We start from the raw sequence: 22,138 nt of genomic DNA on the forward strand, positions 1-22,138 counted from the left end.
TATTGTTATTTTTATTTACCTTGAATCTTCATGAAACTACATGCCCTTTTTTGAAAAGAGAGGAAACATATCTATTTATTTTGCTAGTTAGTTGCTAGTTATTGACTCATAGTTCCTTAAAGAAAATCATAAGCAGAGAATGGAAGAAGCAGGGACTGCTGACTGCTGTTGGTGCACACTTTGACCTTTTTAACTTTCAAGATCTTTTACATGCACGAGAACCTATAAAACACTGAAGGACAGGAGAAAACAAAAAAGCATTACAGGTTTCCTTTGATGAACTTTTAGCTATCAGAGCTTGATATTAGGTTATTTACATTATAGCTAATCATTGTAAGGGATATGCTTACATGTGCTTACAGCCGTCAACTTAAAATAGACGTGTTACTGTCCAGTCTAGTTGGTGCAAACTGCCCCAGAAGGCAACAACCATAAGAATTCACATTGGAATAGGGTGACTGGAAGAGAAACAATCCACACTGATGGTTGTTTGAATGGTATAATAAAGGATGCATGTAAATAAGTAAGATTGAAGTACAGTCTTATGCATCGAAAAATAATCGGCACTCCTTGAACTAAAATGTTTAACTTTAGCTGCAGTCGTCAAGACAACATCTATACATGCTGACATGGCACTCCTCATCGCTGATAAAATAAGTAATATGAGAAAATGACCTCTTGTTTGCTTTTGATATCAGGTTCATAATATAGTTATCTGCAGATAACAAAGCTGGTTTTCTCAAGATAATGACATAGTTAACTCTTGATCTTGAGGTAATGGCAATCAAGAAGTTATTGTAAGCACGGCAGTTCTTGCTTCCGTAATAAACACAATTTTGGGAAATATATTACAACCTGCAGTAGGCAAGCACATGTTTAACACATTATACTAAAAATAAACTAGCACCATGATTAAATTTCAGGTAAACAAGCCATAAATATACCATGTTTGCCTCAAAAATGTCAGAAACATATTGGCATTTTGGAGGATACAAAGAATATCTGAAAGCTTAGCAAAACAGAAAAAAACCCAAAACAAACTGGAGTTCTGAGACAAATTTTAATGGAGCATCAACAGTAGTGGATCAAAACTGCTCAGAAACATATGAGCTGCAGGACAACTGATGTACGGAAAATAAAAGGCGAGCGATGGTCTTTTCCTTCGCCAAGCATGTGATGGTGACGGCAGCAGGACAGTGCCTTCGGTGGGAGATTCTTCAATAAACATGTCTTGTCCATGCTACAATCTCCTCACTCTCATTCACAGTTCATTTGCCATCCAACCAAATGGCATTTGTGTATCATGGTGATTCAGCAGGCTAAAAGTAAAAACTACACAACTATGGTTTTGTACCAAATCATGCTCACATGTGTTGCACATCTTCTGTCTCCCTTTTCTCTGACCTCCTTATTTATTATCACTCTCCATTAGAACAATCTAATGAAGCAGAAATGTCAAGAAATGTAATCTTGGGAAAAACTACCATTGTTTAAGTTTCTAACTTTCATATGTGTAGGAATTTCCGAAATCCAGTTGATTAAATCCAAGTCCGTTTTCATTAGTTGTAATCAGTTATGTCTTAAACATCTAATCAAAATGACATGGCACAAAAAGAAAAAGAAAAACGTTAATTCTACTATGAAATAATTCTTTGTGCTTGCAAAATAAGTTAAAAAATAAACACATAAAACCTCTACTAACCCCTCCGTTCATCACCCCACCCCACCGTTCCCTCACCCCTGCAGTTCCTTATGGGCCTTATTGAACTTTGACCTGTGTTCTTCTACAGGCATGGCCCCAGCCGGCTTCATCTCCTCGGGCTGAGGTCCGTCTACAGCCTCGGGGCTGTCAGAGATGGGATTGTGACGGTCACTTTACCGCCAGGCCCGGTTGAGCAGTTTGACTTCTGCCAGGCGTTTGCTGATCATGGTGGCAAAGAAAAGGGCGAAGAGAACGCTACTGATCAGCATGTAGTCGTAGTCGTCTTTTAGTACGTCGAACTGCTTCGAGGGATAGACCCGCGTCTGGTAGATGTCCAGACCATATGCCACCACCTACAAAAGGAAAAAGTAACAGTCATATTTACATTTAATTTACTTCCAAGGAGATAAACAATGTGTTGCCTCAATCTGTTCTGGATAGATTCAAATATTTCTGGCTATTTCTGACCAATATTCAGAATTGTGTCACAATAAATCTCTGTTCTGGGCACTGAAAACTAAATACACAACATTATCACACCCTTTCATGTACCGTTTATCCATTAAATATTTATTTCTTAGCACTATTTGTGTGGGTGTGTAAAAAACTAATACTGAAACTAATACTAAACTAAACTAAACACTTTTAAACATTGAAAAAATAAACCGAAATGAGCAAAAACCCACTCTGGAAACTAAGTGAAATTAAAATGAATTGAAAACAAAAACTAAATGTAAGAGACTGTATGTTGTTGGTCATTGTTGAGACATATCTCTGTAACCTTTCCTGTAAATTATGCTTAAGGGAGTCAAAGTCCTTGAATGTGTGCACATGCTTGGCCAAAAAGCTGATTCTGTTTCCCGGCATTAGAGCTACTTTACCTAAACTCTCCTAAAGTTAACCTCCATGCTAGTGAGTGTTTATCCCTTAATAACAAGGAAATATCACGTAATAATGGGACTGGAAATCAAGATCATGAAAGATTTCAGAAGACAAACATCAAAGATGGAAAATTACAAAATATAAGTCTGACACATGGTGGTAACTCAAGAATTATTTTTTTTTCCAAGACATCACTCTGTCAAAAACATTTTTAACCACAGCAATCAATTGTTAAAACAACAACTGCCTACCTACCTAACATAACAAATTAGTCAGTGATGTGACTCACCAGGCAGGTTGACTCCAGTCCAGAAGGGGCAGTGTAAATTCCTCGCACTCTTGATACCGTCTGATTGTAGTTGATGAACCACTCTGTACGGATCAGCAACTCTGGTGCATAAGGTATCAGGTTCTCTTCACTGGAGATCAAGACAACAAGTTAGATATAGAGACGTAAAAAAGTGAGTGTTTAAAACCAAGCCTGACTGAAGGACTCACCGGCTCTGCTCAGATACTATTTCTGGCCTCCGAGGGTCAAGGAACATCTTGGGCAATGACAAAATCCCTCCAGATGGCAAGCCAACTGTGACAAATAAAACCCAAGGAAACAGATTTTAAAAAGGGCAGCAGGCTGAAATATGTTAAAAAGACCTTTTGTTTATGAGAAAAATTCATTGGGATCCAGATCAGACTGGACCTCACTGAAACTTACTGAGCAGATGGCGGCTGGTGATGCCCTTCTCCGTCAGTGTGGCCTCCATGGTTGAAATGGAGGAGGGGAAAATGTAAGACTGCTGAAGCACCTGAGGAGCATGTGGCCGATCCAGCGAGCTGAACACGGTGCTGTTGTAGAGCTCCATCCCCTCGTACAGCTCAATGACAGAGAACTCGTTCCTGCGAGACTTGGTGCTCCAGTATTCATACTGTAAAGTCAAACAGAGGAGGGGGGACACATTCAGGAGTGAGACCACTGAGTGACAGGGCGTGGAAATCACTGACAGCAGCAGTGAGCCAACACTATTCTTACTACAACCAAACAAAAAGCAGCAAAACAATTTATAATCATTTTATTTCTATTCTTAATAGTGACATTAGAGTTCACAATACTCACCACCACCCAGTTTTCAGAGTGCACAACATGCACCGGTCCTTTGGCCTTTCTCTGAACGGCCTCGTGGATGATGCGACCAGTCACACCATCAATCAGGATGATCCCGATGAAGCTTCGCTCCTGATGCTGGTCTGTGCTCTCGGTCACCAAAGCCAGCAGATTGGGGTTCAGGTACTGCATAAAATGACATGAAACACGATTCAGCATGTTGATCAAGTTTAAAAATACGGTTAAATGTTCGTGGCCAACACCAATTTGTAGTCACATGCATGTTTCCGGGCCATTCACTAATACACCTAAATTATGAATATCAATATTGTGGCTCAAGATACCAGTATGTTGTTCATTCCTTACAACACTGTGATACTGGAGGGTTGTAATGAACATTGCTGTCCCAACAAAGCCTCGACAGGCAAAGATTATAGGCAGGATCAACAGTAAGAAAGTGTAAGACAAAAAAACTATTTATTCTTATTTAGAGTCAGTGGTGGAGAGGGGGGATGAATCACTGGGGAAACAGTGACAAGATGATGTGATGGTATTTCTTGGAAAAATGAGTTTTCAGCCTACATCAGAGGACGGGAAATGACTCTGTGTTTCTGACTGAGGTGGGAAAGAGACAAGACGTAACACTTACCAATTCTAGCATCTATACAAGCAACGATAGAATTTTCAAACTTTCTCAACACTCCTTCCAAACGAGTGTTAGTAAGGATTTTGGTGTAAGTCATCATACCTTATAGAGGACACTGCGGTCTCCCATTACTCTGCCCTGGGAGTGCACATGCTCATTGGGCCTTTTCCCTTTGACTGAAACAATCCTCTGCACCTCAGTCGGCATGACGACCTCCCAGATCAGCTCAGTCGACAAGTCCTGAGTGCACAAAAACATCCAATCAGTCATCTGTGACTTTAGTACCATTTTATGGTAGAATACGAACAATAAACAGACCTCTGGCTACAATGTTCATTCTCAGAATATTTTGAGCATTATTGTGCATGTCCATTTGCTTCTCACAATAAAAGCATAGTGCTCTATTGATTTCCCTCAATCTGGGAAAAACTCCTTCTTTAACTCTTAAAAATGGCACTTGATAGATTAAGCATTGTTGAGTAAAATACATTTGAGTATTCTTGAATGCCTTTTCATTAATAAAATATAGAACAAAAATATCAATACAGTTACAAACAATAGAAAAATGGCATCCACTGTTGTCATCTATGGCAATTGGGTTTATAAAACTTGCCGTTCGTAGCCGGTAGCCAGAAAGTCTTCCCTGGCTGGAGTCAACAAGAAAAAAGAATATGGATGAGGCCATCTCCTGGAGCTGCTGTAGCACATTCTTTGTAGAGGGAAAAGCGGACACCTGTGGAAAACAAAATCATTTTTACAAATAATATCTGGGTTACAGTTCACTCACCCTGAAAGAATACCACAACAATTAAAATCTACACGTTCACATGGTCATACTGATGCAGGTTATGTGGACAGAGAGGCTGAATCAAAGATATTGGTCTGATGAGTGAGGATGCTGAGGAATAATGGCTTTGAGACCATGTGTTTCTATCAGTGTATACAGATCATTGATCTCATGGGAAGAAGAAGAAGAAGAAGAAGAATACTTTATTTATCCCCAAAGGGCAATTCAGTTTCTACAGTGGATGTCGCCGTCATGAAAAACATTCATACAACATAAATCATACATACTTAGACATGTTATAATAAATAAAACAGAACACTATTTCATTGCACACATTTCTGGCTCAGTTCTCTGCATTTAGCAGCCGAATGGATGAAGGCACAAATGACCTGGAATACCGACAGGTCTTCCCAAGAGGCTGCTTATATCGCCGTCCTGATGGCATCAGCACAAATTCTTTGTGAAGGGCGTGTTCCTGATTAATAATGCCTTTTGCCTTTTTACAGACACGTCTCTCCCAAAGAGAGTTTAGATCTATCATTTGTGTACCTATGATTTTAGAGCAGACATTTACAATTTTATTTAGACAGTTCCTGTCTTTCACTGCCAGGCTATTAAACCAGCAGATGAAGGAAAAAGTAAGGAGGCTCTCAATGGGTGAGGAAGTGTATAGTGTGCCACTGACCTTGTACTGGTCATCAACAAGAAGTAAGACTTTAGCATAATCCTGGTCCATGAGAGGCAGCATGAGTGACTGAAGGATGGGCTGAGGCAGAGCAGGTGGAGTGACGTGACTTTTCTTTCCAAAGATGGGATTAAATACATGTAGTGTGGCCAGGCCCGTGTCCTAAAATTGGAAAGAAAATATTATAAACGACAGAAAGTACAAGTACAAGTATAATGACAGTATTTTTGTAGGCTAAAGTCAGAATCGCCCTGGTTCCCTCCACAAAAATCCCTATGGATTTTTGAATATTGCCAAAAATAAGCTATCTTAAAATAAGTTTACGATACTTGCATGTTTTGTTCAGAAATATAATTTTCACAGATGAACATGACTTTTGTGATTTTCAAAGCATGAATTAAATCGCTCAAAGTAAAAAAAGCTAATGTTAGGCTATAAACAGACTACACTGAGGTCGCATGACTTAGCATTGTTTGCAACTGAAGTCGGCCTGATGTTTCTCTGGCCCACAAGATAATGAAACTGACTCCCACCCTGAAGATCTTTAACCACACAGCCTAGAGCCCCCATTTTTAGATACCTTGTCTTTGATGATCAGTGAGCACTGGGGTGGATGAGGGAAGTGTGCGGTGGTCCGTTGCACCATTAGTTTGAAGGCTGCATTCGATGGAACATCTTCCAGGTAGTGCTTCCATAAAATGCTGCCTGTCTTGCTGTCAATCCCAAACAGCTTCACAAAGAAAAAAGCAAAGCATGAACTGTCAGAGACTGCTGCTGGAATCTGTTTATTAGTGTTTCACTTCACTTTGGGCCTGCCTGACCATAGACAAAACAGTTTAGTTTGACCACAAGTGCGCAGCAAAGCTCATCTCTTCCAAAACACTCCCAAACAGTAGCTAAATTAGAAGTCAAAGCGTAAGTCTCGTACCTTCCCAGACTCCGTGACCATAACCATCATCTTCTGCAAGTTGAACTCGTCTCTGGATAGGTTCTCGATGGTCACGTCATTTTTAACCTGACTGCGAGGCTTCCGGGCATCGTAGAACAGCTTCCAGAGGTGGGCGATCCAGGCCTGTAGCAAGATGAGCTGAGAGGAGAGCCTCTTCAGCACCATGGACAACAGGCCGTCTAGACACATCACAGTGAGAACACAGACGCTGATTAATGACTTTCAGTGGATTCAATTCACATTTTAGAATTTATCAGATGTGTCTTGTGGTATAAATTGTAGTATTGTCTTGGCAAGCAAATCACAGGTGTACCTTATAACATTAAAAGACCTTGTATATCATTGTAGGTGTAAAAAACAGATGACTGTAAATGAATACTTGTTTAGCAGCTTATTTAATCACATCATTATCAGTGCAACAAAGAACAAGACTGGAACTAATTTGGCTTTGTAGAAATATAATATGACTCTTAAAAGGAAATCAAGCAATGGGAGGTGGGGTGCCTAAATCAACAGGTCCAGTGGATTGTCAGTCAAAAACAGAAGATCTGAACCTTCAGACCCATTAGTCAAGTTTATTGAAGAAAAGCAGAGTATTACCTTGAATGGCTGAATCCAAAAGCAGCAATAAAAACAGGACAAAAACAAAAGACAATGAAGCCAAGAGCAACCAAACACACCCAAGAATCAGTTTAGCCAAGGCCTGTTGCAAACTCAAAGATAAGAAAGCTACAACGCTGATGATTAAATGCACTTGAAGTAAGGATATAAGTAAAAGCAACAATCTAGTGGACTTAGTTATTAGTTCTACATTAGTGGAAACCGCAAAATAATGAGACAAGCTTGACAAACTACCCCTACCGACTCCTCAGGGCACTACAACACACATTCATACACACATTCACACACACACATTCATACACACATTCACACACTGAAGAGCTGAGCAATTTGGGGTTCAGTATCTAGCTCAAGGATACTTCGACATGCAGCTAACCTTCTGATTACTGGACGACCCGCTCTACCTCCTGAGCGACAGCCACCCCACAAGCCCCAAGTTTCTAGAACCCACAAGAAAATTATAGAGCGACGAAAACGGACAGAAAATAATAGACGAAATACTGGATATCAATCCAGAGCAGAGATTAGTACTTAAAGTCAGAATCTTTGCATGGAAAAACACAACGGGATTCTGGGTTGACATTTACCGGCTTTTTTGCCAAACTCTCCCTCCAGCTCGGCCTGCGTTCCTGTGAGAGGCAGATCCACCATTTCCATTGTCACCACATCTGACAGGGCCTCCTCTCTTGTCCACATTACACGCCCTGGAAAAACAAGACTCATTATTGTTCTGCAATCATTCATTCCACTTTCCACACCCTGTCACAGTATGCAGTTTGTGTTGACGCTTTCCATAAATTACGACGTTTTTTTCCTCCCTTCATGCTTGTGGAAAGGACGAGATTATGTGAACATTATGACAACCCGAGAGTCTGTTGGTGCTCCATGCGGTGGTCAGATGTTGGCAGTATTTGTGATGATTAAGAAGTGGAATACCCAAATGTTATCATGAGGCGAGGCATGGCTCACTAGACTCTTTGCACTTTGGAAAGATGTACTCAATCAACAGTAAACACAGTGACACATAAATTAGGGTGTCTGTTAGTAGTTTAGTTTACTGCTGTAAATTCCATGTGATATCCTGCAACCCACGAACTGCAGATTCTTACTTTGGCGCCCCTCGGTGGTAGAAACAAAAAAGGCATTGTAGTAGACAGCAGCACATACTGTACTTTAGATAACATTAAGCAGCACAATCTGACAGAGCACTCTTTCCAGCGCTAGCAAAGCTTCCCGTTTTTCCCACCCGTACCTGGCTGTTGTAGAAACGTGAGTGCATGGTCCTCTGTCTGCACCATGACCCTGTAGCCAACAGCGTCGTCTTTCTTGAGGAACGCCTGTACGTACAGCTGGAAGACAGAAAAAAAAGAACTTAGATTACAAAATGGTGTATATTTAAAACTGAAAATTGTTAAACGATGTCCTAGCTTTTGTGACCCTACTGGCTGAAGGTCTAATATTGACAACAGTATCTCCCTCTCATAACCACTGGATAAGAGACATCCTTTATTATCTTAGATAGCTCCCTTCAAATTTGATAAGAAAGCACATTTCCCAACTCATTTGTTATTAGAGGCATCTTTTGCAGTTTTTGGGGTATCTTTATCATGTTGCGTTATTGGCGATACGCAGTTGTCCTGACCACTAGTGTCTATTACAGACATGGTTTACCATTAGCAGACAGATGTTTTATTTGTTTGTCTTTTATTCATTTGCGTCGTTTTAGATTTTTCAGTCTTTGTAAGCTGGGGTTTAGCAATATGTGAATTGTTACTTTTATAAAAGGTATAATAAGAGAATATATACCTGCAATTGTATTTACACAATTCAATGTTTACCAGCAATTGTACAAATGTGTCACCTGCTCCGATGACACAATTGTTGATTCTTGCACTGTTCATCACGACAGCACGCTTTATCCTGGTACTTTTGGCATACTGTATTTCACATATTTCATACTGGGATATATTAAATCTTTTTCCGGCATACTAAATAGTATGGTAGTACAGGTATTGGAACATATGGTTAGACTCACTTTCTCTGGTTTCCCACCATTAGGATCCAAACTGTAAATCAGTGTTGTGTCTAGAAGTCTGCGTCCAGTTTCCGCACTAAAGAGGTTGATACTACAGGCCTATAGGGAAGAAAAGAGATAATCATTTCTTTCACAGTGGTTAAAAAAAAAAGATCATTTTCATTTGACTTTCCAAAAAGGTTTTGAATTCAGCTCAAAAAGGTATTAAATATATCTAACTTTGTTTCCAAGCAGCTACATAAAAAGCCAAGCTAATACAACTTTAATCTATTCATCAAAATCAAGAATTGAATCATACCTCAAACACACAATGGAAACCATATACTAATACATATCTGATAGCATGATTTGACATTAACTCACAGTTTTATTCTTGGGCGACATGACAGCAGCAACAGTCTTCTCTCCAGTGGTCGAAAACGAAACCAGCATGGCCTGCGAATCGACACAAAAGCTTCATTAACATTTGAACCCTTACATTTTTGGATGGCAATTATTACAAGTGACAAGTGGTTTGGATTTTTATCGTCAGAATGTGAATTGAGCATGAGAGAGAAATGCAAGGTAGAGTAACAGTTACTTACAGGCTTGAAATCCCTCAGTGTGACTATCTGCCCATTGTTGAGCTGGAGGAGCACATAGTTGTCAGGCCCGAGCTGAACAAAGAACTCTGACAGCGGCTGCCGGGCCGGGTTGGGCTGCGTGGACACCAGAACTGGATGGAAGCCGGGGGCGACTTCAAGTCCCAGTGACTAGAGGGAGACAAATGATGGCACATGGTGAAAAACACAGAAGGTATAAAAAGACACAGTTCATTGTGTAGATAGAGAAATGAAGAGAAACAAGACGGAAATTGAGGCTGAACCAAACCTAAACAATAGATACACATTGTAATTTAACAAGAGTTTTCAGTTCATTCTGGGGGGTACCTGCAGGGGGATCTGGGTCATCTGTGACTCTGCGTGCAAGTCCAGCATGTACAGGGACAGAGCTGCAGGGTCCACGCAAGTCAACATCCCCTTGCTGATCACTGCACAGCTGCCCTGTATGTTTGACAGCCATGGAGCTTCGACAGATACCTGAAGACAACACAGACAAGTCAGAAAGTGGGATTTAATTTGTATATTTGAAACAATGGTTTGGTTTACTTGATGTATTTCAAAAGAATTGTATTTTTACATTTAGTATTAAAAATCATATTCTCCACAGCATTTACATACTGCGACTATAAATAAGGATTACCTGTTTGATTATCTCTCCGTCCTCTGCACTGTAAACAACAATAGCAATGTGGGAATGGGAAACAAGTCCCAGTGCATACACTTCACCATTTCCACCAGAATACACAGCCTGGTAATCCACCGTTTCACTGTAGAGATAAAAAGATGGACAGTTATATTATTGTATAACGTCAACCCTGTTCATAAGCACAAATTATTTGAACCTTTATGTTCCAGACAGCTTAAATACAATTTTTATTCTCCGCATCCCGTTGATGCTTGAATTCATAATTGTGATGCACACATCAATGTATTTGTTTGACTTGATTTTTGCAAGTCTTGGAGTTGTCACTTGCATGTTTGTATAAGTGAGACGTTCCCAAAAAATGTATGTTTTATTCAATATTTTCATTACCTAAGTTGAAATGCACTGTTATAATTTCCCACAAATATATACCACAAACCACTACCAGCATCTTATAATGTAGACAGTACAAAATACTTTTAGTCTCCACACCATTCAAACATGTGTTTTGCTTACGGTTATGTCCTTGTACAAAGTGATGTATGTGCAAAGTTTTGACAGAGGACAGTTTTCACAATCATCTGCTGAAGGAAAGTGTGTCTGTCCTCAACTTATATCTGATTTTAAGGTGTATACCTACAAGTATGATGTGTGACATTACAACTAGTTTGGAATCAAATGTGGTCCAGTATGAAACTTGGCTTTTCAATGACGGACGAGTAGATGTAATCTGTACAATCTGAACTTTTTAGAGGAAAAACAAGGAGACAAATTATTATTCAAGGCAGAATATTTTTATATATCTCCGAACATGTCTGGGGGTCCTTTTAATATCAGGGGAGATGCTTTGTTAATGGAGACAGCTCAAATTAAAAGTACAAAGACAAAAAAAAAGGGTTTAAGTGTTCACCCAGTGACAAAAAATAATTGCCACTTGCCTTTCTGGAAGATTCTCTATCCACTTTTGATGACCATTAGAAAGGTAATGGAGGGAGATGACAGTTTTCTTCAAAACAGCCACGTGTTTTACGTTGTCTTGCTGTCCAGTTAAACATGCCGCCTGGAAACTAAATTTATAACAAAAGCAGTTAACATCTGATCAAATTTAAGACAGTTTTAAACTTAACAACTGCCAGTCGAGGAAGCCATCACCTGCCAGAGTCGAGCACAATTTCCCAGTTCAAACCGCCAACATTTATCTCCCAGGACCGCAGCAGGCGGCCATTACCAACCACCAGCACCGCATCTAGGAGACAAGAACAGTTTCATGACTGATCTGGTTTAAATAAGGGACTTAATCTGTAAGCTCAACAGCAATGATAAACCTCACCTTGTCCATGTTGCAGAAGAGCGTCAATGCTGCCCTCTGGCCCAGTCTTATCCACATGTCGCCAGACTGTAACAGTCATTGAATAAATATTATTATAGGAACACAGTATGTCTACTGAGAGGCAGATCATCTTTCTGTACCTGTAGAGCTGTCTATTAGACAAACACAATACTCACAGAGGTCTCCAGTCCTGGTGTTTAGTGCAGCAAAAACATTATTCTCTGTTGCCACAAGCACCTTTTTGGATGACTGCACATGTGTGTCGAAATGAGAGAAGCGAACCTTGCCGACATATTGTTGCCTCCTGTGAATCCCAAGTAAGAGAAGAAGCTGTTTGTACTTCTGGCAAACCCAAAGCTTTCATCAATACAGTTATAATCACACGGCAGTGCTATGTAACACAGCTCAAATAATAAAAGAAAACATTTGGTGGACGGTTTATTAATGTTGGTCCAAATCCTTTGAATCAAATCAATCACATTTACAGTAACTAACTGATCTTACTTGACCTTTGGTTTGCTAAAGGCAAACTAAAACTGTGAACAAGCTAACAACACTTACTTTAAGCGAGTAAATACATTTTTTAAAATTAATTTTCACATCTTTTGGCCTGTTCTTTCAAAGTCCACCCCAAACACACCGGGTCGCAGCTAGTGGCTGTGACAGGTGTTAGCATTAGCATCTCCACATTAAAACATGGCTCTAAATAGCGCTCACTTTTCTTCACTCTCTAGATTCCTCTTACCAGTCAAATTTTCCTACTTGATCCTCGAACACAGCCCCGATAGTGCCGCATAACATCACAAATTTCAAACACAACAAAATTAGCTTTGCCATTGCAGCAGTAGCTTTGGGCTAGCTCTTCAACAGAAGGAGGAAGTCGGAAGTTGACCGTCTTACATTTTGTCTCGTGACTGAGAGGTGCTGCCCCCTACCGGTCGGACAGGCGCACAGCTTTAATACATGTAATGCAGCCATCAGACTGCAGAATAAACGTACAAACTAAATCATAATAATGTAGCGATAACCTCGTTTTATGAAAGAAATGAAATAGCCTTCTCTCCAGGATAGATTGGTCCACTTTCATCTATTTTTATGCATACACAAATGTAAAATTAGTTTTACTCATGGTGATCTATGTGCATTATTAACAATAAGATTAACTGCAGAAACAAGTGTGTACAGAGGTTTTAAAGGTGCTGTCTACAAATTCTTTATGTGTAAAAGTTTTTTTTTTTTTTTTTTTTTTTTTTTTTTTTTTACAATTTTACAGTAAAAGAAATACAGACAGCAAGTTTGAACGCAAAAGTATGTCCTTTCTTCCTGACCTAAACATTAGCCTATGTTAAAGCTGTCTGAAATCAAAGTGATGAAGGAGACTAGATTAATTTGCTTGGTGGTGGTCTTAAATGAAGTTACATTACTAGACAGGATGCTGTTTATGGACTATGTCAATACTATGATAAATTCTTACATGGCTTATATTATATTGGACCAGAATAGTCCAGTTTGCAGTCAGTGTTATTAATTCCTCGGATTTGAAAGAAATGGTCCAATATGCTAAAGACTCATACACAAAAATATGAATCCTTCTATTTGTTTCTTTATTAACACAATAGAACTGAAAAGTACTGCTTCTAGTTCAATGGGAACAGGTGTTTTTCAAGAGTGACCTGTCTGTTGTATTCGTGTTATGTGCACATAAATGTAACTGGAAAAGGGAACTAAATGACCAAATTGTGAATTGTATTATTAGCTGTTATTAGCCCTGGGATGAAAAACAGAGTAAAAGCTAGGATGGAATGATGTTGGCTGACCTGTGTCAGGTTGTGAGCGCCCCCTACGATTTACTGTTACAGTTTCTTCCTCCAGTAGCTAGTTTTTTCTATGGGATTTCAAGATGGCGTCGAGCGGAGGAGATGGGGAACACGAATGGACAGCGGCAGTACGACCGCTTTTATCAGCTTCGTACACCGCTTTTGAAACGAAAGAGCTACCTCAGCTTATTGGGTCTATAATCAACAGGTAACCGGTTACATGTCAATAAATTCCGTGTCTGTATTTGCCCAAATACTGGCCGTGTCCACCCAAGAGTGAGCAGCCTGGCTAACTTGCTAACTTAGCTTGGTTGGTTGAGTTCGATGGGAAACGTTACCCTCTTAGCTAACGTTAGCGGCTAGCAAGCTACTTGAGCTTAACTTGCACTGGCATCGAGTCAGTTGCTGACGTTAGCTAACATGCTAACGTTAGCTAACTTACTCAAAATACGATTTAGCCTGCCCTGACTGGCTATGCAAAACTGTTTCAAACAAGCCACGACTGATAACAAATGGGCGTTGGCCGTAAATATGTCAGTGTTGCTTTGCAAACATTAATCGACGTCGCAGGGGAACGTTTAGAAAATTTGCTTCATCATTAGCTAGCTAACACAAACATTAGCCAGCAAGCTAACTCAGGGGCCTTCGTAACGTTGAAATGGCCCAGCCACAGTGAAATTTGACTACGTCAGCTAAGTTAAGTTGCCTGAATTAAACACTGATTGTGTGCTGAGGTTGTCACATTCAGTCTAGTCTGGGCATGTCAACAGACAGTTTATGCATTAGCTGATTAATACGATAGGCAGTCAGTTTATCGTTATCTGCCGTATGACTATGGTTGGGCTGAAAGTAGGCGGGGACCTTGTAACGTTACTCCACTAATTTTTGATGAGGTGGTGTGTCGTAATATAACATTATTGTAAGTAAAGCGATAACTTGGCGATATTGATGCTTCCTACTTAAATGTAATACTAAAGGACGTGTATTAAATCCGACATGGTCCTGCAAGGAAGCTGGTGCAGTGCCTGTCACGGAGGGGGAACATGAGTGTGAGAGCCAGGCACAATAATCCTCGGGACCTACCGATGCATGCATTACTATGGAGTGATTATCAAAAATCAGTAGTGCCTTGACAGTATCCAGGATGTGACTTGACACTCCTCTTCAGTGGTGACATCAGCTGATCCCTGTGGGCATTCGGTTGAAGAGCTTCCTGCAATGTTTAAAGGTTTCATTTCCTGAAGCAACACTCAGCCTGCAAATATAAGCAGCAGCACTGCTACCAGACCTGTTAGTTTCGTTTTATGATGAAACAGCCAATTGGGCTGGTTTACATGTTTGTTTATAACCGATCTGATGCTCACTCATTAGCCACCATTTGTAATGTGAAACATTTTTCAGCAATATCATATTGACCATTACAGTTTTCAGCCTCCTGAGCATGACAGTTGCATTATGCTGAGTAGTGCCGTGAGAGTAGTTTGACACTGGTGATGTATGAATCGGAGAACTGGCGACTGTGCATGATGAAAAACTCAAATTAAGATTGTTGCCCTATTCAAATTAAGAGCAGCAGGTCTGGGCTGTTTTGGTCCTAATGTCTTTGTACCATGTCCCAGTGGACAGCTCATGAAGCAGGTGTGAGCATGTGGATGAAGTGTTACCATTAACTTCCTTCACCCTGGTAATATGCAGCTCCTTTGTGGTAAGGGGGGGGAAGTCAACGAATGCTGTTTAAGGAAAGGTGGGAGCTGGAAAAAAGCAGGCTGTGTTTTCTTTGTATATAGTTGTATTGGTTATTCTGGATACTTTGTACGTTGTCGTGGTGTGGAACATTGAAGTGTATTTGTAATGTCACTTCAGCAGATTGTTGTCTTGTCGGTTGCAGAATAAATCGCTAGTGTACGGAGTATTGTTAAGGGGAAAAAACACAGGGTTCATGTCACTGTGAAGGACTTATGCTAACAGTGAGTTGGCTGCACAGGTCGGTTTCTACCAACACAGACTGCCTTCCTTCTGTTTGGAAGTGTGTAATCAGATCACCGATTGAAGAGGTGACATTTGGCTTGTTCAGTTTGTGCCAATGCCTGAAGGATGGTTAAGGACCCTGCAAAGGTCTATATGGGGAAACTTTTTTTCAGGTGTTTTTAGGACATCTTACAGGCTAAGCTCAACGGTGTAATTAAACACAAACGGGTATTCCCAGGTGACAAACTACAATTAGCCTAAGAGTAGATCTGTCCGACAGGAAAGATTGCATAGATGGTTTGGCCAAAGTCAGGCATTCATTTTACCTGAGGGCAATGGACAGTGTACTGCCACTAGTAGGGCCCAGTTCTTTGTTCTTGTTATATTTGAGAATACATATATTAACACTCATTAATAACAAACTACTTTTGCTAGAGAAATGTGGCAAAATGCAAAAGGGTGTCCCGATACAATAATAATTTCTACGAGCATCTCTGGGAAGCTTTAATTGTTGTGCATCAGTTACCAACTTAAAAAAACGGCACAAAGGTAATACAGTTACAAACACAATGTCACACCATGTCACTCATTTGTGCAGTGTTGATAATTACTTTTGCACATATGTTGATCCATTCTTCAGTTGTTCAAGCATTTTTGGCATAGAGATTATCTGGTTGTTGCTAAATGTTGTAGGTGGTATTACTGGTAGGTTAATTGTTTTTCATACAAACACCATGTCATTGTCTGTCTGTCTCCTCATTCTCCTCTCAAGAGAGAAAACCGCTATAAAGATGTGTGAATTATTTCATGTTTGACTGTATTTAATGGGATATCTCACTCGTCATTTGCAGTGAATCAGACATCCTTCACCATGACAAACAGTATGAGCCTTTCTACTCATCATTCGTGGCACTCTCTGCACACTACATCACCACAGTATGTGGTCAAAGTACGTATCATTCATATTCTCTAAAATGTAATTGATAATAAATTACTACTGCCATTCAGCAAAAATATTTAAATGTTACAGGTTGTGTTTCTTCCAGCCAGCAAATTATTTTTTGCTCTGTCTTTTTAGTACCGAGAAATCAGCTGCTGTCGGTTGCTGCAGCATGCAAAGTATTGATCGAGTTCTCATTGCTGCGCTTGGAGAACCCAGATGAGGCATGTGCAGTATCACAGGTGAGAGAAACAAACTGCATGGGAGATTGTTGTGAACTTTTTAGTCAGTTTGAAGGAGATTCAACATTTATCATCCACAGATAAATTGTTACCATGTTTTCTGTTGACCACCCATTTTTGTTGTTGTTGTTTTTTAAAGATTTTATTTAGTTAAATTTCCTTGGTTTTTCTGCTCATGTGTGCTAGTTTTCTGTTTGAAAGGACATAATTTACTGTATTGACCCACAAGTTAAATTGAATAATACTGTTCATTTTTCTTCAGAAACACCTGATTCTTCTAATAAAAGGACTTTGTACTGGCTGCAGCAGACTAGATCGCACAGAAATCATTACTTTCACTGCTATGATGAAATCTGCCAAGTTGCCTCAAACCGTCAAGACCCTTTCAGATGGTAAGTGTCCTTTTTAGAGATGGACCAAAGTTGAACAATAATTCATTGATTATGACACAACACAACTACGACTAAGAATGTGGTGGCCCTCCTCAAAAGGATTTATGAGTCATTGCTATTTGATTTATTGCTTTATTTGCATTGTAATTCAGGACAAGAAATCTTCAAAGCTTTTGTATGTGACTGAAAAAATGTGTCCTTGTTCATTTAATAGTGGAAGATCAGAAGGAGTTACCCAGTGCTGTGAACCCCGAGCTTCGACAAAAAGAAGTACAAATGAACTTCTTTAATCAACTGACTTCAGTTTTTAACCCTGACCTTACCACCATCCTGGCCTCCCCATCAGCAGCACACATGCAGGCAAGTGTTACAGAATAGCCCTCCAGCTGCCTGCTCCATCACTGCCATCAGTGACTGACAGCTAAAGTTAACCACAACAATTTATTTTCTCTTACCAGTGTTTATTTTCGGTTTTAAAAAAAAAAAGAAGCTCACTTTCAACCTTTTGTCAACCCTCTCCCATAACAGGCTGAGAGTGATTGCGATGACCAAACCACAGATCAAGCCATTCAGGCCAAAATGAAAAATGCCTTTGTCTCTCAGAATGTGTCAAGCTTACAGGAACTTGGTGAGTGGTTGTTGCTTTGTTGTAGGACATTGTTGTTGTTTATTAACACAAAGTTTACAGTTTTATGGCATACCAATTTTAATGTACAAGTTCTGGCTAGAAAGGCCACAGTTTAATATGCATCAACTATTGCTGAAGATTTTGTATATTGCCCTAAATGTTTATTGGAAAATACATTTCTTTCCAGTTACTTTTCTATTTTTCTTTTCATTACAGCCACTTGAAGTACTCACTCATTCAGCATTATTTTTTGTTTTAAATGATTTCCAAATTGAAGGTCAATTTGAAATTTTAGTGTAATCAGTTTGATTATCATGCCACTTAATATGTAAAACACAGATGTATACCATTTTTAAACTGGCTAGCCCCATCACCTTGCAGCATGTCTTACTAGTAATTTAACAGAATCCTGTGTTGATTTTTCACAGTCATTAGTAAAGCTCCAAAGCTTTTTGCATTGTAATCTCACATATATCCCATAACTTGTATTTCTAGGTGGGTCTGAGAAGTTGCTACGAGTGTGCCTCAACCTGCCCTACTTTCTACGCTACATCAACCGTTTCCAGGATGCTGTATCAGCCAACTCTTTCTTTATCATGCCTGCCACAGTGGCTGATGCCACTGCTGTCCGCAATGGGTATTTTTCTAATTCTATGTATTAGATAAAAATCATATAATGACAATTTTTTGTGTAATTTATGTTATATTTTGATTTGTTTTGAGTGGGCATTATCATCTGTTTGGTTTTTTTTTTTCTAATTAACTTTCTATATTTTAAATCTGTCATACCCAGGTTTCATTCACTGGTGATAGACGTAACCATGGCTTTGGATACACTTTCCCTGCCTGTACTGGAGCCCTTGACACCAGGGAGATTACTGGATATGACGGTGCTGGCTTTGAGCTGTCTCTATGCTGGTAGGTGTTAACTCGATATTGGTCAATAGAATTAGAAGTTCCAGTGACTCAAAATGCAATAACCTCCAACAAACAAGGAGGAAGTGTGCATGGAGCAGCAATACTTTTTTAATTTTCTACAACAACCTCTTAATATACCGTGGTGCAGCAATACAATCTCTGTATGAATGTACTAGCACCCGGTGGGACAACCACTACTGCTCTTTCCCCTATTTAATCAACAATTCTCTGCATAATGTTGAAAGTCAAATTGGTAAAAATAAAACAAGCCTTTTTTTTTTTTCCCTGTTTAGGTGTGAGTGTGGCCACTTGTATGGCCATCCTGCAGGTAGGTAGCGGCTTGCAGCTTCGCTCTGCCTCAACTGGGACAAAAGAGGAGGACTATGAAAATGACGCGGCCACAATTGTCCAGAAATGTGTGAGTATTATGAGTACAACATTCTCAGTGTATGCTCATGTCTAAGTTATTAGACCATGTCTAGTGCTACATAGAAACTTTATTCACTAACTGATATGTTTCTTTGGAGTTACATTTGTATTTTGACTGTGTCAAACAAACCTAGAGGTTATTTATTAGTTTTTGTTATTGTGTTAGTTCTTTCTTTATAGTTTTTATCATCTTTAATCACTGCTTTGGAAGCATGCATACCTTAACAAGATACCGCACATTTTAAAATGGTAACAAGTACAAAATTTGTGTTGGTACAGCTGGAGATCTATGAGATGATTGGACAAGCCATCAGCAACTCCCGTAGAGCTGGAGGAGAGGTGAGTACCTAGTTTGAGTGCTATACTTGACTAATATGAATTATATTAGTTCAGTGCCTTTGACTATGCTTAGACTGTGCCACTTCAGAAGTTTACTTTTTTGGAAGTTAAAGTTAATAATACTGTTTTTAGAAAACTGCATTCTTGGTAATAGTGTTTTTCTTACTTGTGCACTACAGCATTATCAGAACTTCCAGCTGCTTGGAGCCTGGTGCCTTCTGAACAGCCTGTACCTGATTCTTAACCTGAGCCCCACTGCCCTGGCAGATAAAGGGAAAGAGAAGGATCCCCTGGCTGCCCTGCGTGTCCGGGATATTGCTGCACGCACCAAGGATGGCGCGGGATCGCCTAAACTTGGTCCTGGCAAAGGGTAATTTCCACGGAATATGACATGAAATAATGTTTCTAGTGTCATTTGATCTTTATTAGTTATGCATGTGTTTGTATTTATATAAATGAAGGTGTGGGCAGTGGTTACTGCAATAATATCTCTGAAATGTCGACAGTCCAAGGCCTTCAGTAGATCGCAAGAAAGGCCTATATTTAGAATTGGACTATTATAGGTCGGGAGTGGGTTTATTGGTTCAAACTGCACACTTCTGATATCCTCATGCATATGTTGTTTGTAAATTTAAGAAAAACGGTCTCACTTGAAAAGTGATTAGTTTCTTTTTGTTTTGCTTTTTTCTTTAGTCACCAAGGGTTTGGAGTTTTGTCCGTAATCCTGGCCAACCACGCCATCAAACTTTTGACGTCGCTTTTCCAGGATCTGCAAGTTGAGGCTCTGCATCGGGTAAATGTAGTAACAAACAAATGCACTTTCTTTCTTTTCTCTTGCTTTACAACATGTGTCTTACTTTTGTACTTGTATCACATCATTTAAGTGCAAACATGGCCACCAATATTTCCAGTATTGATGTATTACTCATTCAGTGTAGTGGTACACATAATTATTCTACGAAATGGCCCATGAAGATGATCTAATTTGAATTTTTAAAATTGTGTTTTAAAAAAGCCGCGTTTCCTCATTCCAATTCCTCCCTCCGTCCACCTGCAGGGTTGGGCAAGTGATGGTCCACCAGCTGAACTCAACATCATGGCACAGAGCACTTCCATCCAGAGGGTCCAAAGGCTCATTGACTCTGTGCCTCTGACCAATCTCCTGTTCAACCTGCTCTCTACTTCCTACAAAAAGGTTCAGCCTTTTTTAATACACAACTGTATTTGCTTAATTGCATGTTAATGTTGTGTTATTCGTGTTGTGTTTGCTGCTTTTGGGAAGACACAAAAGATCAAAAAATGCAGTTTATCTGGGGGCTGCCTGCAGTGGGGAAACCTAATTTCCACATTTTTTTTCTCCAAAGACCTAATTTTTGTGAACATGTTTTGACTGCTGTTTTTGTCAACTACATGCTGTTTTTTGTGAAAGATCGAAAAGGATGATTTGTTAAGACTGTTCATGTTTTCGCTTCCACCAGGCTTGTGTTCTCCAGCGCCAGAGGAAGGGCTCAGTCAGCAGTGATGCCAGCGCTTCTACTGATTCAAACACCTACTATGAGGATGATTTCAGCAGTACAGAGGAGGACAGCAGTCAAGGTAATTTATCATTCTGAATGTAGGCAAAATATCACATCAGAAAGACTTTAAACGCAAAGTTCATGCTCAATTATGTAGCATATAGCAGCTTTAGGTTAGCAAAACAAGAAAATATCATACCTCTGGCTGTTGGTTGGACATCATTTTTTACTTTGGAATAAACAATACACACATTGTTCTGCACAGCATTGCTAACAGGAACAACAAGTCAAAAGGACTTGAGACTTAAACATTTTACAGAGGGGCTATTGTCAGTTCTGAGCTGTATCAGTGAGCAGTGAACCAGGTGTGCTGTCAGTGGATCAGTCAGGTTATGGCAGCGGTGAGAACGGTAAACACATACACATTCATACAGTAATGTAATTTGAATTTTTCTCCCTTCATCACACAATGACAGTGTAGTTGACAGTGTCTACTATTTCAGCAGAGAGAAGACAGGAGAAGACAAGTGCAGCTTGTGTCTCAGGTCAGCAGTTTTCTGTCCTCAGGTCAAAGACTTGATGTCCACTTCACTGTCCTAGATTCATTTGTTATTGTTTGTCTCACAATTTAGGCTCTGAGCTGCGGCCCTAATAGCTTAGAAAATGACAGAGCCACAGATGGAGAGGCTTCAGCAAAACAGCCCCTAGTCTGAAAGGTGCTTTCCACTGAAATTGACATGAGTTAAATTTTAATGTTTTGTCAAAGAGGTTCATCTGTGGCTCAGTGTGGTTCAAAGGATAATACCAGTGGTGTTGACATGTGGGTGCTGTGGTTTTAAAAGCATTCAAACCTTACATCAGAGCTGGGTGGTGAATAGAACCGTTGCATATATAAACGTTTACGGTGACCGGCCGACTAAATTTGACTCCTCTTGGTAAGCTGAGTAAAGGTTTTCCCCAGGTGCTT

General features: G+C 39.8%; 2 protein-coding genes across 12 annotated transcripts in view; one reads left to right on the forward strand and one right to left on the reverse strand.

Annotated features, from left to right (window-relative positions):
- Positions 1-1,041: 1,041 nt before the first annotated feature.
- On the reverse strand, positions 1,042-12,875 carry emc1 (ER membrane protein complex subunit 1). Its single transcript, XM_084366181.1, has 22 exons — positions 12,727-12,875; positions 12,158-12,285; positions 11,982-12,047; positions 11,804-11,897; positions 11,590-11,718; positions 10,649-10,775; positions 10,336-10,485; positions 9,991-10,158; positions 9,770-9,841; positions 9,407-9,505; positions 8,624-8,720; positions 7,959-8,075; positions 6,730-6,929; positions 6,382-6,531; positions 5,802-5,963; positions 4,943-5,062; positions 4,432-4,569; positions 3,696-3,869; positions 3,297-3,507; positions 3,083-3,167; positions 2,874-3,003; positions 1,042-2,055 (listed from the first exon to the last, which is right to left on the reverse strand). The coding sequence occupies exons 1-22, from the start codon at positions 12,816-12,818 to the stop codon at positions 1,876-1,878; spliced, it is 2,889 nt and encodes a 962-aa protein (XP_084222307.1). The 5' UTR covers positions 12,819-12,875; the 3' UTR covers positions 1,042-1,875.
- A 988-nt stretch (positions 12,876-13,863) lies between these two features.
- The window catches only part of ubr4 (ubiquitin protein ligase E3 component n-recognin 4), a 46,603-nt gene continuing 38,328 nt past the window's right edge, over positions 13,864-22,138 (forward strand). For 3 of the 11 annotated variants that reach the window (XM_084366169.1, XM_084366175.1, XM_084366177.1), the window contains exons 1-15: positions 13,864-14,006; positions 16,618-16,715; positions 16,845-16,948; positions 17,211-17,340; positions 17,555-17,700; positions 17,869-17,968; positions 18,464-18,605; positions 18,762-18,886; positions 19,180-19,304; positions 19,595-19,654; positions 19,834-20,024; positions 20,348-20,453; positions 20,712-20,849; positions 21,133-21,250; positions 21,675-21,716. In XM_084366169.1, the coding sequence (XP_084222295.1) occupies positions 13,882-14,006; positions 16,618-16,715; positions 16,845-16,948; positions 17,211-17,340; positions 17,555-17,700; positions 17,869-17,968; positions 18,464-18,605; positions 18,762-18,886; positions 19,180-19,304; positions 19,595-19,654; positions 19,834-20,024; positions 20,348-20,453; positions 20,712-20,849; positions 21,133-21,250; positions 21,675-21,716 (1,750 nt within the window). In that variant the 5' untranslated portion in view covers positions 13,864-13,881. The remainder of the gene's footprint in view (positions 14,007-16,617; positions 16,716-16,844; positions 16,949-17,210; positions 17,341-17,554; positions 17,701-17,868; positions 17,969-18,463; positions 18,606-18,761; positions 18,887-19,179; positions 19,305-19,594; positions 19,655-19,833; positions 20,025-20,347; positions 20,454-20,711; positions 20,850-21,132; positions 21,251-21,674; positions 21,717-22,138) is intronic. The other 8 variants (XM_084366178.1, XM_084366179.1, XM_084366171.1 and 5 more) reach the window with 5 other exon arrangements.

The sequence above is a fragment of the Pagrus pagrus genome (genome assembly GCF_965226575.1).
Source record: "Pagrus pagrus genome assembly, chromosome: 11".
In the NCBI taxonomy this organism is placed as follows: Eukaryota; Metazoa; Chordata; class Actinopteri; order Spariformes; family Sparidae; genus Pagrus; species Pagrus pagrus.